Genomic DNA, 19,122 nt, shown 5'->3' on the forward strand with positions numbered 1-19,122 from the left:
TAACTTGGATTTCCGAGTTGATTTGGCTAAATATGACAGGTCGTCGTTTGGCAAAGGCGACGCCCACCTTTTCTCCCTGCATCGGCGCTGTATCAAGGGAGGGAAACTAATTGAGACGCTAATTCGTTCATACTTTCAAGAGATCAGCTGGGGTTTCTCTTTAGAGCCATAGTTAGTGTGCCTTGGATTTCCGACGGCGAGTAAATGTTCGCATGAAACGTGTATACAGACAATGCAGCCACGTTGGCGTAAGCAAGCATTACGTTAGTAGTCAAGCCAAAGTCAGCATGCCGACCAACCTCACTTGCGTTCTGAGAACCATGTATTCCGAGTCCCGACTCGAATTTTGCTTGAGTGCTGTTGTGGGCAGAAAGGTTCGCACCGGTTGTTTGTTTCTGTCTGTCTGTCTATCTGTTTGTTTGTTTTTTTTTTTTTGTTTCTTTGTTCAAATACTGCACTGCCTGAAGATGCATGTGTAACCACGAATGCGCGCATTGACACGCGTTTTGAGACAAATAAGTTAGAAAGGGGATCGATTTCTCAGGAGAAAGAAAAAGAGAACTTAAGGGTCTGGGATCCTCAACCTCGATAGCGTTGACGTACGAAACCACAACACTTACGATTAAATATAGTTCAGCGTGTAAAAATTGAAATAATGCGCGACTCTATGTTTCTTTTTTGCAGTGGGTGCTGACACGTCGAAGTACATCGCGCTAGGCCTGGCCGGAATAAGCATCATCTTTGACGCGTTCATTCTTGTCGGAACCGTCCAAGTGAGTGGAGCTGCGGACGACGTATATCACAGAATGGATCCTAACGTAGCCGTTATAATGAGACGCGTAACAAGGCGCATAGAGGCTACTTTTTTTTTATTTTTCGCACAGCTTTGCCAAGTGGGAATAGATGTGCATAAAGTAAATAAAAGTGTGAAGAATCTCCTCCCGAACGAATTGTAGTAGTCCGAAGGAATGGCACGATGACTGCTGCGGAATTTTAGTGGGCATTTCTGTCCGCTAGATAGCTGTACCGGCCCTGACCACGTTCTTTTCACCCTCCAAGCTCAGCACAACGATGAGCCCGAAGATGAGCTGGCATTTCATTTACCCTGTTAACTCGTTTACGTGTCAGAATCTCCCGGTAATTCCAGCTGGGATAATTCAAGCTTTCGGTTAATTAAAACAAACATGAATATATATATATATATATATATATATATATATATATATATATATATATATATATATATATATATATATATATATATATATATATATACGGCAAGTCAGTTCCGCGGAATCCCGCAAGGTGAAGGAAGGTTCATGAAAGCAAAAATTGTCATCCACAAAAATGTAGCACAAGCTACAAAGGAAACACATGCGGGCTTCTTAGAAAGAGACACCTTCTCTTTTTCCTTTCATATAATTATATAACAATTATGTATTATTTATGCAGTTGGTACCCCACAACTCAAACTGATTTATAGATCACATAGTATGTAAAAAGCACGTAATAAAATCAGATAAGTGCGGGTTGTTAGGATTGGGGGCTCAATCCCATCACTCGTAACCCGTTGTCAAGACTGGAGTCCGGCATGAATTAGAAGGTAGCTGGCCCATGCCGTCGTCCAACCTATCCACGCTCAGGACGTTGATGAAGGGAAGGACTGCTTCTCATCGAGAACGAGGAATATGGGTTTATTTACAGTATCTACATACAGTTCATCAGTCTAGCACGACTGCGAGTGAAAAGTACATCAGTCTAACATGACTGCTTGAGAAAGGGCATCAGTCTAACATGACTGCTTGAGAAAGTGCGTCAGTCTAACATGACTGCTTGAGAGAGTCCCTCGAGCAGCCGCACAACAGCGGTTTATAAACACACGGTCTTCCCCCGATACCCAGGTGACGGAAACGGCCGTCCAGTCATCGTAAACAAGTCGCCTCTCTGCGCGACGGTTTACACACACACACACACACTCACACACACACTTCCTTGCGCGAGGTTCACGGTCCGGAGCCGACGTCAGACGGACTTCGTAGAACTTGGGGCTTGTGTCAGGAAAGGTGCCTTTTATTCCCCGAGCTGACCCCTGCAGCGCGGCCGGGTGCCCATTGGCTTGCGTCTTGGACGGCGCGTGAGAAGAAGCCTCGAACTGCGTTCCCGCGAGCCCTCCTCCGCTCGCGGCAGACCAGGGCGGCGATGGCGGCTCAGTAACAATAGTTGGTCCGCTGATCGCATTCAGTCACAACGGCGACGAGGCTAAAGCGTAACGGTGGCGTTCCAACAAAAGTTGCCGCCGCTGTCGCAACTGGCTGGCAAAACTTGCACCTCAGCTGGGCAGTTCTTAATAGGGTATACATAGTAACAGCTAGACATTATACAATAGGAAGGAACAATAACATACAGAATATAAATGACAGGGAAATATTTTTAGACCAGCCAAAAAAAGCATGTATAAAGATAATCACGTCTAAGTTAAACTTTTCGGCTTCCCAGAAACAAACTCTGGTAAAAGGCAGCTGATGAGTCCAAATCGGTCATAAATTGTCAAAAAGCGCTCACATGTGTTAGTCCCGTTACTGTGTTTCCGGGAAAGACATAGAAATGGTGCGTCCCGACCCGGTCGCTGTGAAGGGCAACGGAGTCGTACGTGTACTTGTTCGCATTCCTGTCGCCGCATATTTCTTCGAACACGATCCTGAGTGCATATATATGTGCGTGTAATAAATTTATAATTCTGAATGGTAAGCCAAAATTAAACGCACCCCATGATAAGACCTTTCTGGAATTCCGAAAGACACTAGAGGAAAACCCTACGTCAAGCAAGATTGTAAGATGGCATCTCTAGTAAAGAATCCGTCATTCATAGCGCGAGCAGTTTTCGTTCTTTTTTGCAGTGGAGCTGTTAGAGCCTCGCTAGGTTTCTCTTGACGTCCGCAGCTTCGCCGAGCTGGGGGAGAGAGAGCTGAGAGAGAGCGAAAGAGTATGAAAATAGCATCGCTCAGCATAGCGACGTGGCGAGGGTGGGTGGAACCTAGCGGGGAAGGAGCGGCGCTTCGGGGACACAGGTGGTGCGACGTCATTGCTCTCCGATAAAAGCGCGCGCGCTCGCTTCGGCGGTCCTCTTTCTCGTAGTGGAAAAAAATTATGCGTGGCTCTGCTATCGCAAACATCAGAAACCAGCGGAGCTGGGAGAAACCCAGCAGAAGTTAGTCTAAGTGTGTGGTTTGGCTCCGCTGGTCTCTGATGTTTGCGATAGCAGAGCCACGCATAATTTTTTTTAAGCGAGAGAAAGACGAATATGGAAAATTGGAGTGGTGCCACCTGTTCTGGACAATGATACCCTCCGTGTTACGTCAGCGCTCGCTGATTCATAAAATGCGGCATAGAGGGAGGTTACGTAGAGACTCGTCCGTGGTTTGGGCAGTTCAGATTGAGGAGCCGTAGCGCGACCTTCGGCGGCAATTTCCTACGCAATAAAGTGATGTATTGGCACACAAAAAACGACGATACACTTCTTGACGAATGATCTATCGATCTCACCTCGGCTTAATATTTTCGTTTAGTGTCCCTTTAATCTCTCTAAACTGACAAAGTATACCCTTAAAACTCAAGTTTATGAATTTTGTGCGGTGAGGTCGACTATTCCAAGAAAGAAAAATGAAGGCCAAACTTCGATTATTTTTTTTTATTTCGCGCCGAGGCCGCAGAGCCGATATGTCAACTTGACGGCACGAATCTCAATTTATTTTCTCATGAGTGGGGCGTTGCGGTGGAATGAATGTTCTCGAAGCTTAGATTGGGCCATTCTTTAGCTCCGTTATAAAATTCAACCTACTCCGTTTTTACCTGTAAATAATGAATTAGGTCCCCAAGCAGACGCCGTCAAAGTTGATGACGTCACGGCGAGTTGGTAGGGGGACTTCAAAGTGGTGTCGACACCTGAATGTCTTTCGTTCTTGCGTATTTTCTGACTTGCCAAGCCTCCTGTCACAATAAGTGTGGCGTTTTCTTCTGTTATAGCAACGCAATTTATTATTAGAACTCTACACAGTTTTTTTTTTTCACAGTGTCCCTTTGACATTCAACGTTACTGTTGGTTCAACAGTAGAGCGAACCTTTGAAGATGTAGTCGATCTCTGCTGCGAGAATTGTGGCACAGTGCACAAGTCGCAGTTGAGCTATGTGCTATCGCCGCATGCATGATCGCAAACTTCGTGAAGCGCCGCCGTCCTGCGCGCATGCGCAGGTCATTCCCGAACTACTGGATTCCGGATGCGTATGGCATTACGTCGACCTAGGGGCTGATTTCATCGTGGGCTTGGCGTCGGCCAATTACACGAGACCCCGGATCATCCAGGTAAGCTGCACTCATTCGCTAACGTACAAGATTTTTACAGATCTCAACAGGTTTACTCACGGAATTTATCGCCGATTATAGAGATCAAAGTGCGCAGAACTGCAAACAGGCAAGCGATGTGCGTATAGATCACGCATTGAAAATGGTGTCGGCGAATCAAGGAACTGCTGCATGGCTCAGTAAACAATTGAAATTGCGAACGAAAGCCAGTGGGCCCTTCCTCTCGATTGAGGGAGCTTTGCTTCCCGCCAGAGAATCCAGGTCACACGCATAAAACGCCCCTGCGTCAGATGCACTGCCTGCAACGTCACCGACTATGGCACGTGAATTCGGCCCCTCCGCCCCGATAGGGGAAATAACGAATGGAGAGGTAAAGCGGTTATAGCTCAGCGAGCCAGCGTAGACGCTAGTGCGCATGCGTGGTGCAACATGCGCAGTGGCACCTACGCTGGCCCGCTGGCTCGCTGAGCTATAACTCCCTAATATCGCTTGCGGAAGCTGGTCTAGGTGAGAGAGGTTGGTCAATGTTGGAAATTAAGCTCGCCTCCTGGCAGCATGGCATGCGACATCTCAGTTTCTCCCTATCTCCTCTAATAATTAATCAATTTGAAATAATCTTGCGGGTAAAACGCTACATAGAAGGCCCTTTACAATTTGCGGCGCATAACCGAGACTTTTGGTAAGGCGTGGTGAAGGCACTTTTAAGCTGTTAATTCAGCACGCAGCTTAAACTCACTGATGCATTTACGAGTGGTTTATTCGGTACCTGATACGTACTTCATGAAGCAAGACACTTGAGTTGAAACTTCTAACTTCACAGAACTGGTCAATATCAATAACTACAACATTGATATCATCGACATTACCTCCACGTAAGCAATCGAGACGGCAGGCTCTTCTTATTACGGAGTTTCCGCATTTGAATGAACGCATGCTAATTCAGGTAACCTAAACATTTGACTGCAGGAAACGGCAAATGAATGTTAAGAATACCTGCTAGACATTACCATATATTTAATAAAAAGAAGTTTTAAGCCAACAAGCCACGGTAAACAATGACAAGTGACTGGAGAACTTTGCACATTACTCGAAGAAGACAAAACCCGCTTGTGCCAAGCGAATATTGTCAACCTGCCACGCGTGGTAATTTACACTGCTGTTACGACTTCTATGTATGCATTTATTAAAAGCAGCAGCACAGTCGTCGCTAACGGTTATGCCGTACACGTGAGTGCACCGCGATAGGCGACGAGTTGTGGTGGGCATGCTCCTCAAGCGTGTCGGACCATGCTTGTGCCTGCGAATGCTAAAGGAAGCCGCATCAAACCTATCGAGCCAGCTGGTAACCGCGTGAACGTGTTACCAGAGCGTATAACATGGTATATGCCGTATAAAGAACATGTTCTCAGGGCGAAACATTCCTCGGCAAAGGAAAGGGGAGGTTTGAGGGAAATGGAACCAGAAAAATAGGACAATTTATATTACACTCAAGGCATCGGTTCCCGAACAGAAAAGTCCAGTGCAGTTACCGGTCCGACCATGCACGCTACTCACTCTAATTCAACAGCGAGTACATCAAAGCCAACAAGAAATTTAACTTTCCTTTTCCATTTGTGTGGCACCGAAAACATTAGCAGCCGCGTGAACTCTACCTTCAATGCGACACAAAAATGTAAAGAGTAACATACCCTTGTTGACGCTTTTCATTCCTCAGGGTAAGACGATGAGATCACTTTTGTCCTCCGTGAGTTCTCATAAGATATAGTCTGTAACGGCATGCACAAACGCATGCAAGGCATATAGATGCATTAGTGCAAACATGCAGATGAATGGGCATAAAAGCAGTTAGAGAGACTGATAATCCGAAATGACGAAAGCTCGCACCCATCCTGATGTGCTATCTTTATCTGTGCCCGCAATTTGAATGACGCAGCACAAAACCGAGGTCATCCAGAAGTCCCTGCACAGATCGGGCTGCGAGGGTGCGACTCCGTGTGATCCGACCATGGCGCCGACTACCGCTGCTCCCAACGCGACGGACGATGCGCCGGACGACGGAGCAGGACCACGCGGCGCTAACGACACCAGCAGCCGTCGCCGGACGCCCGCAGCGCCGACGGCGCAGGGCGACGGCCAGGTTGGTTAGCGCGAGAGCTTTAGGGGCCCCGTGTCGCAGGAAATCCGACGTCGGAAGTCATTCCGGCAAAAAGGTTTTCGAACCACCCGTACCCAGGCCCTCCATGTGGCGCAAGGAAGCTGCTGAATTGAATCTCTCAAGCTAAAATGCGTAGAAAAATCGTAAAGTACGACTTACACACAACCTGCAGACATGATAAAGACGGATTGTAATTTGACTATACGATAAAACATAATTTTGTTGCGCGAGAACTCAAAGAAACCCCCTTTTCCAGCGTTTCTACCGTACATAGACCGGCCACGGCGTCCGCCACTTGCGCGCGTCGGCGCTTGAGTATCTCGAGTACCACGGAGCGGCGCACCCGGTTCCTTGTAATACCTCCAGATGGCGTTCGCCTCCGCCAAATCGCGGGCCACGCGCGAGGCCGCGTTTCTACCAGAAAGCCCGCCTTCATGCATAGCGTTCGCGGCCAGCGTTTCCCGGTAAACATTACGGTTACCTACGCTCCAGTTTCCTGGAAGCATGAGAAACAGTCAGGGATCTTTGAATGCTATCTTAAAGGTGAACCTTAAGCGTTCTTCATCTTTTGTTTCAGGCATAGAGGCGCGCTTCTCACCAAACACTACACGCCCCAGCGGCGGCTGCAGCATCAACAGTAACAGCTAATTGCTATAGAAGATTACTTAATGATGAGAATAACAAAAAAATATATTACAATGTTCATTGCCTCACTGCAGGCACATTTAACTCTTTAAGCAACAGGAGCCAAGGCAAAGAACTGAGATTCGCTTTAAAATGAGATTTGAATACGGGGGACAAGAATTGGCTCTCCGAAAGGAGTTGCTAGCACTCTCTTCTTTTTTTCTTAACGAGGATACGGTGCGATATCGAAGTCCCATTAGCCATACTTAACAGTTCATCTCAGCCTCGAGTGCGTACCATGCAATCGATCCCATGGCGACGTCTGATAACGGTGACATGCTGCCAAACCCTCCTCGATCTACGATCTGTGTACCTGTTATGAAGGTAACGTCAAAGTTTGGGCTAGTTGTTTCCGCATGATCCAATGTATAACAACGCGACTTCTTGAACGAGGACAAATCCGTAACTTGTCCTTTCGTGTTCTACGCTTTCGCCCTCGTTCAAGAAAGTCCCGCGGTTATAATTTAATAATAATAATATTTGGGGTTTTACGTGCCAAAACCACTTTCTGATTATGAGGCACGCCGTAGTGGAGGACTCCGGAAATTTTGACCACCTGGGGTTCTTTAACGTGCACCTAAATCTAAGCACACGGGTGTTTTCGCATTTCGCCCCCATCGAAATGCGGCCGCCGTGACGGTTATAATTTGAACCTGCTTCTTGGCAGTGCGAATGTTCGAAACCTTCGAATAGCGAATCGAATATCGCCCTATATTCGTAAACACGAATATTTTTCGAATAACCTTTGTGTATTTGAAATCCCCAACTGTGCGCCACCAAGCATTAAAAAAAAACATACAACACGAAAAATGACGTTATAAAGCCGGTTACGTCGGTCATCGAGCTAAACATTTCTGGCTTAACCGCATACCTTTCGCACTCACCAATAAGCCCTGGGTATGTGAACAAACTGTATCTGTTCGTGATGCTCGATCTGGGCGTTTAATAAACAACTATTCATAACGCACAAAGTAATGGCAGAAACATGCGTTTTGAATGTACTAGCTAGTATATATGAAGATCATTTTATATTAATGGTGAAAACGACTGTTCATTATTTAAAAAATTATTCGTGATTCGATTCGATTATATCCACTTCCGTGGCACTATTCGACTCGTATTCGATTCGGTATGAAAACCTGCCATTCGCACGCCCCTGAGACTACCTGCACATTTTCGGTATGGGCAAACGAAGCGAGGTGTAATCAGTTGGCTGCGTTCCGACCGGCTCTGTGTCGTTTTTTTGACCTATGTACGTTATGTGATTTGTCAGGGCGACATCGAAACAGCACCTGCAAAAACAATACAAGCCACGCAGAAGAGACGGAGAAGGTAGCCCACATCTGCAGGCCAAGTGTTGGCATGTCGCCGTTACTGAAGGAATTACCGATGCTGATTCGACCATGCAGTGGATCGCTTAGACAAGACGCCCATGGTCTCATTTACACAGATACTGTTCTTCTGTCTACGGAATACGAGCTCATCTGGCGTTCTTTCATCGTTTCGACGTAAAGTAGAGAGTAACGTTGAAACGATTAAATGAACGCCAAGTGAGCCCGTATTCTGTTAACCGCATACCGTAGAGACTGACGAAATCGTCTGTCGGGGAAAATCGTGAAAACCGTTGCCGACCAAAGTGAAGAGATCATCGAAAAATTGACGGTTCCCTTGCCCCTTATTCTGGACAAGGCTCGCGTGTGAGAAGCGAAACGTGAAGCCTTTCTTTCTTTTTTACCTTGGTCGGCGCCCCCCCCCCCCATGCGCTCTTTTCTTTCCGTTTCGACGTTCCAATAGCGTCGTCCGTTGTTAAGGGAAACGGCTTATTTGAAGTATATTCAAGCAGCACCGTTTGGAATGAATTTATCGAAATGATTACATAGAGTTGGAATTAATTCATTAAAATGATTACTTATAATAAGTAATTGTGTTAGGTGTCCTAATGACCACTTGCTTCTCATGAACTGGAAGTGTTCATATGAGCACGTATGTAGGACTGAATACCACTGAAATGTTTCAACTAGAAGTAGACGACCTTGTAAACGCGCCGGCAACCCAAGGGCACCCTAAGGTTGCTTCATTCGATCAACGCGTGCTCTGTGTAGCCAATTGAGTGAACGTTTACTGCAACACACACACACACACACACACACACACACACACACACACACACACACACACACACACACACGCGCGCGCGCGCACACACACACACACACACACACACACACACACACACACACACACACACACACACACACACACACACACACACACACACACACACACACACACACACACACACACACACACACACACACACACACACACACACAAACAAACAAACAAACAAACAAACAAACAAACAAACAAACAAACAAACAAACAAACAAACACGCACGCACGCACGCACGCACGCGCACGCACGCACGCGTGCATTCGCTTATACTTTACGTTCTCGTTGCAGGGACCACTCGGAAACGAGCGCTCCGTTCATCTCGACTCAGCCATGCGCCCGTTGCAAGCTCGAGGGACAGAAAATGCGTATCAAAAAAGGGAGGTAAGAGTAGTGAAATTTACAGGAAAACGCCATGGTGCGGTGATTTATTTGAACGAGTTCGCAGTGAAAACTAAACTGCAGCGAAACTATATATATATATATATATATATATATATATATATATATATATATATATATATATATATATATATATAGTGTATGTGTGGAACGTTTTTGTTTACCTGTTGATTTCTTTTAAAGAAGGTGACCATCCCCTGTTTCTTGCAGGAAACCACCACCAGCGTTCTCCTGGAACCGCCCGTGAGTGTCCACTTTATTCCTCATGCGACAACCATGCATTTCCCACGCATCGTCTTTTTCATAACACTCAAACTCAATGGTAACAACGCAGTTATTAGCAGGATTATATATAATTCCGCGAGAACTATAGCGTACAGCCCTCAAAAGGAAGCCTGAATATGCTGTGCAGCATTTCTAGAAGTACAGAGTGACTCAGCTAACCTTAAGTTATGGCGTTTTACGCGCCACAACCACGATCCCCGGAATCCCGGAGCCCCCCACGAGGCATGCCGTAGTCGGGGGCTCCGGAAATTTGGACCACCTTGGGTTCTTTAACGTGCACCTAAATTTAGTACACGGTTGCTTTCGCATTTCGCCCCCATCGAAATGCGGCCGCCGTGGCCGGGATCCGATCCCGCGACGTCGTGCTTAGCAGCCCAACACCATAGCCACTAAGCAGCCACGGCGGGTACAGCTAACCTTAGCCAAGCTCTTAAATATAAAATATAGAATATACGAGGACGCAACTAATGGTATTCTGTCAGCAGTGACCTACCGCACCAGGAGGAAATTTTGCATAATAGAACTATCTACTACTAAATTAATTGACGATCTTTTTTATTGACTGAATTGAGGGTGCGAATTTTGATGGAAAAGTAATCATTGTGTTTTAGAACACCCTATTCAGTTTTCAGTGTGCTATGTCTTCCGTAATTATTTATTCCGCGTAATAAGGAAAACGCGCGAAATATGAAAATGGGCGCATGATTGTACTAAATACGGCCTACAGAAAGGCTCTGGTAGTGGATTATATCTTATAACTTATAGTGGCTAACCTATCTGAACTTTTCAGCAAATTTTGCGTTGATGTGCCTGCGATCACGGAATCGAGCTCGTAGCAAGCCTCATGATAACTTCCGCAGCGGCCTCACAGCGAATTCTTAATTTCTTTTACTCGCCAAAGTTCATTTGTAAACAGTTGAATTGCTTCACTTCTTTTCTGGCCGTGGTGCGCCATAACTTCTAATGGCTGAGCTCTCAAGATGAAATTTTTGAGTCTTATTTGTTTGCATTAATGTGCTTTACTGAAAACTGCTGAGTACATTTGAGAGTTGAACTTGTAATCTTCCTGCAGCCTGTTTTATTGAAATAAATGTTGTATTTCTAGAGAGATTGTCAAATGATTCAGCAGCCTGCAGAACTTAGTCCTGTAGCTTCCTTCGTGTTATCACAAGAAAGTGTAGCTTGCATGGCCTGACTGATTAAAGTTTATACTATATATGCTGATATAATTCATTTTTATCAAGGTCTATCTGATGTATTAGTTTACACCAGCAGCGAATTATGTGCACAGTGCTTAGCTACACTGCAGCCTTCTTTAGCATGCTTTAGCATTCCTGGCCTCTCTCCTGGCTATTCAACTTTTTCATGGCAAGAATGTTTGGTCGCCTTATTGGAGCGCTGGGATGAATCTCAAGAGCCATGCAGTTCCTTTTTATCCTGCCCCACAAGCCGACACAATATCAGGCAAAGCTTACTGTGTTCGTGGTATGCGTGTAAATGCAGCAGGCCTGCTGTACTGGTGCGGCACATATTGAGGAACGTCCCTATTATGTTAATTTATAATCAATGTGGACGTCCTGTGGATGTTCTAAATCCATAAACAAATGTCCCACAAACGTCCTTTAGACGATTGCTAAAATAAGAAGTCCGAGAAGCGTCCTACATCCTGACATAAATGACGTACTCGGGATTAAGAAGCAAGAATAACCCATATTTAAACATATCTTGGACGTCCCAATGTTCCATTATGACGTTCATAGGACGTTTCCATGAATGTCAATTCGCGTACATGGGACGATCCCAGGGACATCCAAGAATGGTCCACAGGCTTTTTACGTATGTCCTAGGAACGTTAGAATGTCCCGTTCCTGACATCCGGTCGACATATGTAGGGCGTCAGCGGTCCAGTGGGTAGTAAATAGTGAACCGTGCTGCTGTCACCACTGTCGGTGTCTAAGTAAACATGACCACGTGGACATCACCAAATAAGCTGACACACAAAATTATCATATGTAGCTATGGCGTTGCTCTTCTGAGCTCGAGGTCGCAGCTGGGTTCGATTCCAGCCGCGGCGGCTGCATTTCGACAGAGGCGAAACGCAAAAAGGCTCGTAACAAGTGGTCGAAATTAACGTATTTACTCGAATGTAGCTCTAGAGTCTACTTGATAGTAACGCGAAATAAAAAATAAAAATAACACCGCGAATGTAACGCGAGATGACCACAAGAAGATATGGTACCTTTAATTAAGAAATCAGAATTCGGAAACACGTTCTCTTCACTTATCGTCGTCTTCCGAGGTGGAGACAGCTTTCCTTGGGCGGTATTCTTGGGCACCCGCTATAGGAAATAGTTTCGCGAAATACACAGAAAGCGTCCTCGACAAGTCTTTTTGGCGCTGCGACAAGCTCGTTATCGGTGCCAACAGCACTGTCGGCCATAACTTCGAGGAGTACATTGCCAGGACGAGCTTTCTCACGAAAGCGAAACTATCTCCGTAAGTGATCGCACGAGATCACGTCATCTTCGAGCTTGTTTGACATTAAAGGGGTTCTGAACCACCCCTCTAGCTTGGTGAAATAACATAGTCCGCGGGCAGCGCACGCTGCTGTGAACATCTCGAAGTTTTGCTGTCGTATGCGGTGCGTGGAGCTCGCAAGCGGATCGCGAAGTCGCCTTTCTCTCAAACGCTCTTTTTTTCAACAGAACAAAACAGAACAAAACAAAACAAAACGTAAAGATACAGGCTGCCAACGTAACGCTAAGAAGCGCGGAACTTAGGGTATTTGTTTTAAAATTGAGAATTTTGCCGTTATTCGAGTGTAACGCGAGGGTCAAGTTCAAGCAAAGAAAATTGTGAAAAAGCTCGTGTTACAATCGAGTAAACACGGTAATCCAGAGCCCGCCACTACGGCGTGCCTCAGTCAGAGCGCAGTTTCGGCAAGTAAAACACCTGAACTATGTTCTCTTAAAAAAAAAAAAAGTGCAGTTCGGCCCGGAAGGTGAAGCATCGATTGCGACATCAAATTAGTAGACAGCTATACGAAGTAAGGATAGTATTTTTATCGGCAGTGTAAACTCGTTAACACAGACATACTGTCACGACGTCAAAAAACAGGACGCAGGATGAAGATAATAGAAAAAAACCAGCTCTGTATTCAAAGACCGCAAGAGCCGACGATGCAACTTCGTCTTCTTTCAAAAGGAGCTTGGTCGCTGCTCATGCCCTTCTATTCGTTTTCTTCTGTTGCTAGCCTTTAGTCGTGACAATACTAACTAAATTAACAAGCATGGCGTCACGCGCGCACGAGCAAACGACTCGATGACCGTGAACATTCGTGCTCAAAACGCTAAAATGAGAAAGCGCGGCAGCAGCAGCGAGCGAGTTTACCTTCGTGCTGCCTCTCGCTTCAACGCGAACGAAGCGGCGAGAGCACAGCGCACGTGAATCTACCAGCACTAGATGCACTCCCAACCACAGACCGCTTTCAAGATACGCGGCCGGCGCCGAAGTAGAACGCCTCCCCCCCCCCCCCCCCGCGCCCTCCTCTCCCCCCAGTTCCTTGCGCGCGACGGAAGACGGCGCGCTTGCTCCCGCTTTTTTGCGGGCTGCACGCCGCTCGCACGCTGCAGGCAAAATGAACAGGCGGCGCCCTCACTTCTCGTACTTAAAGCCCCTTAAACTTCGTTTACTCGTACTACCTTGCGGCCGCCTCTGATGGTGCGCGCGCATTTCTGGAAAGGTCCATTGGTGATTGAATAGTGAATCGCGTGTTACATTCGTCCTCATGCTTCAGTTCTGCTTGAAGAGTGATTGCAGCCCGCGTTTCTCTCTTTATTTCGACGCAGACGGTGCGGCAGTTTCTTCACTTCTCTTACGTCATAATGCGAGCCGCTGTTAAGGTGAGTGCGAACTTGGATAGCTTTTAAAACATCATATAGAGGAACTGGTTAAAATGGATTAAGCTCTAGTGATATTATTATGGATGAGTGGGTGGGTGGCATGAGCATGTCCAGAGAATCGAAACGATTCTAGAAACCGTCAAGCTTTGAAGGGAGGCGGAAGGAGGGGGGAGGGGAAGGGAAGCGGGTGATCCAAGGGCGGCGCATTTCCCTGGTCACTCCAAGAGGCGTCCATATTATCCGGCATTCAATGACACGCGCGTTAAAGGACCACTAAAGAGAAAAATAAAATAAGGTAAGCTGTATTAATAAGTTACCTTAACAACAAAAGTCACCCTTACCCGGCAAGGAGGCTGGCTTGGTAAGCCAGAAAAGATGCAAAACCCCACTCTAGTGGATATTAAAACCCCTGAATCCACGCGCCACCGCCGCTTTCTTAAGTAGCGATAACCTTTGTTGTGCGCCGCTTTTTCCCCTCACACCAAATCCGGTTCCGGCATTTCCGGTTCCGGCGTTTCCGCTTCCTGGAGTTGCGCTGCGGAAATTTCTGCTTTGACTGCTGTTATAGAGGATGGTGAGACGCCCGCGCGTGCTTAGCAGAGCTGTGGCAGTCACCATAAGAAGAATGCAAAGGGGACAAGCTGTTGTATTCCGCTGTAGTAGTAGTTCGCGGTCGCTGTTTTCCGAATGCACGAAAAACGGCAGTGGTCTCCAAGCGCCCGGGCACTACATTCCACTGTACGTTGTCGCTCGTGCCACAACCGGTCGCAGGTTGACGCGAAGCAGTGAACACGAGCAGATCGCTGGTTACAATAGGCGGCGATTCTTGGATGGAATCGCATTCACAGTTTCAACCGCAGCTGGTGCAATTAAAGCCTCTCCAGCGACGCGAAAGTAAACAACGCTAAAAAACAAAACGTCACTTCCACTCGGAACAGGAAGCTGCAGCTACGTAAGTTCCGCTTGGCGCCGGAAGCTAAGGGGACGAGTGGGAGAGGAGTGTGGAGGAGGAGGGCAAGTTGGCGGTACTTAACCTGGTTGGCGGAAACGTGTATGGAGGGGTTTATTGGAGATCAGCGGCAAAGACGAAAGACCGAAAGACCGGTGGCCTTCCCTGCACAGCTCACCGTGACGTCATAGACTTAGATTGTGTCTAGTCGGGCGTTACTTTTAGACAGTGAAGATGGACTGCATTGCATTATAAAAAAGCTGAAGACCGATCGCAAGTTTCAAGAAACTCTAATGAGACGATAACAGCCAAAGTACTAGAAAAATACATGAAATCCGTGACGTCACAGTTGACGCATATACCTACGCTGGAGTCCCGGCGAAAAATATTTTCGAAAAATTGAAAATTCGTTTTTTTCTAATAATAAGCAATCCATATCTCAAACTGAATAAAATGTATTTTTAAAGAATATTTGATCGGTCTGAACTGGTTTAGTGTTTCTCTTTAGTATTCATTTAAAGGGACACTAAAGTGAAAAATGATTTCTTCTGATCAGTAAATTACCGTTCTACAACACCAAAAACACCACTCTTACAACAATCTTCTAGGGCCTACTAAATATATATAGCGGTACAGATTGACTACATTGTGTTCTAAAGGAACCAAATATTAAACATGGCAAGTTTCGGGAACCTTTATTCAGCCAACGCGGCCCAAATGCGAAAACGTACTTTGGAATCCCTCACGTCACGCTGACGTACCGGCACTGGGGTTTCGGCGCGAAATTCAAATACTGATACTTGGACCTTCTCATCTAATAACCAAACTATTTTTTTGAAATGACTGCCTGTAGGGTTCTCAAACAATGCTTCATTAGTCTAAACTGATTTGTTTCGCTTTAGTGTCCCTTTAAGTAGACATAATGAGAATTGTTCAAAGCATGACTAGTCGCAAAAGAAATAAGCAATTGAATTAATATTAACGCACCGTGTACATTAATTTCAATGGGTGGGAATACCATAAATTTAGAAACTGGAATAGTTGTGTCTCTTCAAATATAATTAAGGGATAACAGCACTTTTTGGCAGAGGCGTAGCGTTCCCATAATGCACGGGAGATGGGAAGCAACGCCTGAAGCGGGGTAGGAGTTCGTGTGGAAGCCAAACTAATTATGCATTGAGGAAGGCACGCAAAATGAACCAATGTCATCATCAAAATTTGGAAGCTTATTTACGCATATAGTTGATTCCTTTGAACAAAAAGAATATCCTTGTAGCATTTGCCTTTGTAACAGCCGGTAATCTGGTCTACCTAAGGTTCGCGGTCCGGGGAGGAAGAGCGAGAGCCTTTTCCCCTGTAATACTCACCTCCACCCCGCCCCGTGACTGACGTTTATGGTTGTTGGTGTATATAGGGTGAAAAAAGCATGCAGAAACCCCACGGGCGCCACGGCCACAGAAGCCGCATTTCGATGGGGGCAAAATGCGAAAACACCGGAGTACTTAGATTTAGGTGCCCGTTAAAAAGCTCCAGGTGGTCCCAATTATTCCTGAGTCCCCCACTACGGCGTGCCTCATAATCAAATTGTGGTTTTGGCGCGTAAAATCCCATATTTAACTCCACATAAGCATAAGCATACCCCCAAATTTCAGCAGGTCAACCCCAAAATTTCAAGTACATTTAAGTTGGCCGTCCCCAAATTTGCTTACGTCCAAATTTCAAGTTGGCCCACCTCCGAATTCGAAGTTTGCCTACCCCCAAATTTGAAATTGGTCCACCCCCAATTCTCACGTTGGCCCATCCCTAGTACAAGTTTCCCCATGCATTTTCTGTGGAGCATTCAGCGCTACTTCTCTGCAAATAAATCTCTCTCTCCTATGTATCCCTTAGCGTATGCACGATTCTGATCGTATGGGTATTCTCTCTGATCAACTTTTTTTCTTCTTATCGCTTATAAAACTACCAGTCATCTACACTTACACTATTATAACGATTAGATGTCTTCGCAAATTACGTGTTACAGACTTTGCTGGGGTACTTGCCGAAGAATGCTTGCGCATGATAAAAATGTGGCGGAAACCATCTCAGGATGACTGTTGACGTTATTGTGATTGGCCTTGATGTAGTGACACACCGTATTGCCACCGCCGAAACGCATCACGAAGCGTGGATTGAAGCGTGGCTTCACTCTCACACTTCCCCCTGGACGCTTTGTGCAATCTAGCGGTGCCGCCGCAAAGTCCACGCGTGGAGCGTCTCTGAACATTCAATTAAACTTCGAAATTTCCCTATTCAAATATCTATGATGTTGTCTTGACACCTATTTGATGTGTACCCGAAGAACTGACTATTTTTCTGTTATGTAGCCGCCAAATGTAATCACGGTACTGCATGCAAATTCCCCAAGCATGCAAAAAATCATGAATTGTAACTCATTTAATGTGACAAATTCACGAAGCACACCAGATTTGTTGGCATAGGGCTTGTTGACAAAGACAACTTCAGTGCGCCACGAAAAATGGGGGTGGGGTCGTTGCAGTAGAAGACACACTGTGATCACCTTGTCAAGTTTTAGAAAGGGATAATGAGGAAGGTGAGAAAAATGAAGGGCAAGTGACAACAGGGAACCAAGCTTATCAAACTTGGTCTAGGAAATGGTGGCTTGTCCCCTGAGGAATGTGAAGGAACACAGAGTGAAACAAGGAATGACTTGCCAGGCGTGCATCCCGCTTTCGGTAAGACATGATCTGTGTATGGCTTGCGGCCACAGGACCAGGCTGACCTGCACGTGCTTCAGCGATTTGCGAAAATTTGGCGTGCAGATATTCTAGCCACCATAATGCAGGAATGCCTCGCAGACAAATCCCATGCCAAGCAAGCCATGCTCCAATCGGCGTTCATTTTGAAATTGTGATCTCAGAAGAGAATATAACCAATTTTTTTCGTGTTCAATTCTGGCACGGCAGTGCACGTCGTTGTAAAACATGTACAGGCGCCGACAAAAGTGGTATACTCCACGCAGCGGGAGCCGGAGCAAAGGCAAACTGCATCGCAACGCCATCTACAGGCAGCATCTGAGATCGAGACAGCCAATGGGTGCCCTTTATTATCTGCAAGCATGTCGCTTGACTCGTGTCAATGTAGATGGCGTGGAGTATACCACTTTTGTCGGCGCCTGTACATGTTTACATGTAGCATGTAAAGCAAGAAAAGCCCTCGGTGCTTGACAATCCCATCAAGAACTGAATTATTCATGTATATGTGAAGGCGTGGTATTTTGTTTGATGTGATAAAACATATGTGCAGTCTTCTGCATAGCACTGCCACTTTTAACGTGTTAGTATGGTATCGGCAGGCCCGAATTCTTAGCCCCTATTCCTTCTACTATATTGTGAAGGTAATTCAGGGACATTTGTTCTTTTCTTTTGCAGTTTCAGAAGCTGGGAATGCTTGGCAGCATGAGCCGCATGATGAAAACCTAGCAGCCCGCAGCAGATGTGAGGCGGGGTTAAGATGATTTGCTCGAGCTGCCCGGTCTTTTTACTTATGTGACCACAGCTTGTGTTTACATGTATGCTATTAAAACCTATTCCTTAGCCCTATGTCTCACCATTATTATTCAGCTTCACTTTCATTAAATATAGCAGCTTCTACTCAACTCAAGCATGAGAACACTAAGAACTACTTTCTGGTACCTTTACTAAATCATAGATGATGCTAATGGCGCCATACCCGTGTTGAGGCATGAATGCTCCATGTTACAACATTCATCCTTTTTATTAGTTTCACCATTATTATTTTTCTTAGTGGTGAATTCAACACAGAAAAATAAGATATGATAGCCGCATATGGAAGTTAATCACAATGCACTGAAGTGCAAGAATGAACATGCATATTGCAGTTCAACTGTATTACAAGCTATATAACTGTTATGCTGCACATACTTGCTTCCCATTGTCCAGCATATGGACAAGCAGTATTGGATTGGACAAACTTTAATAGAGCTCCTGCAGGATGCACGTCAGCGCACAGTGGGCATCTCCCACGCAGGGACCGACAGGACAAGCAGTACTCCATATGAAATTAGATACTGTGGTACTAGTGTGGAAACATCTGGTGGTGGTGAATTGGGAAAGTGAACATAGAGAGGTATGCATCTGTACACATTGTGATGTTGAAAAACAACTCTGTACCGAGGAAAGAGCAGGCCAC

General features: G+C 45.9%; 1 protein-coding gene across 1 annotated transcript in view; it reads left to right on the forward strand.

The window, feature by feature from the left end:
• The window catches only part of LOC142585670 (uncharacterized), a 33,805-nt gene extending 15,297 nt beyond the window's left edge, over window positions 1-18,508 (forward strand). Inside the window, exons 12-18 of the mRNA XM_075696606.1 lie at window positions 685-773; window positions 4,250-4,360; window positions 6,294-6,497; window positions 9,664-9,756; window positions 9,985-10,017; window positions 13,908-13,961; window positions 18,342-18,508. Of these exons, the coding sequence (XP_075552721.1) occupies window positions 685-773; window positions 4,250-4,360; window positions 6,294-6,497; window positions 9,664-9,756; window positions 9,985-10,017; window positions 13,908-13,961; window positions 18,342-18,392 (635 nt within the window). The 3' untranslated portion in view covers window positions 18,393-18,508. The remainder of the gene's footprint in view (window positions 1-684; window positions 774-4,249; window positions 4,361-6,293; window positions 6,498-9,663; window positions 9,757-9,984; window positions 10,018-13,907; window positions 13,962-18,341) is intronic.
• Window positions 18,509-19,122: the final 614 nt, after the last annotated feature.

The sequence above is a fragment of the Dermacentor variabilis genome, chromosome 6, assembly GCF_050947875.1.
Source record: "Dermacentor variabilis isolate Ectoservices chromosome 6, ASM5094787v1, whole genome shotgun sequence".
NCBI classification, from domain to species: domain Eukaryota; kingdom Metazoa; phylum Arthropoda; class Arachnida; order Ixodida; family Ixodidae; genus Dermacentor; species Dermacentor variabilis.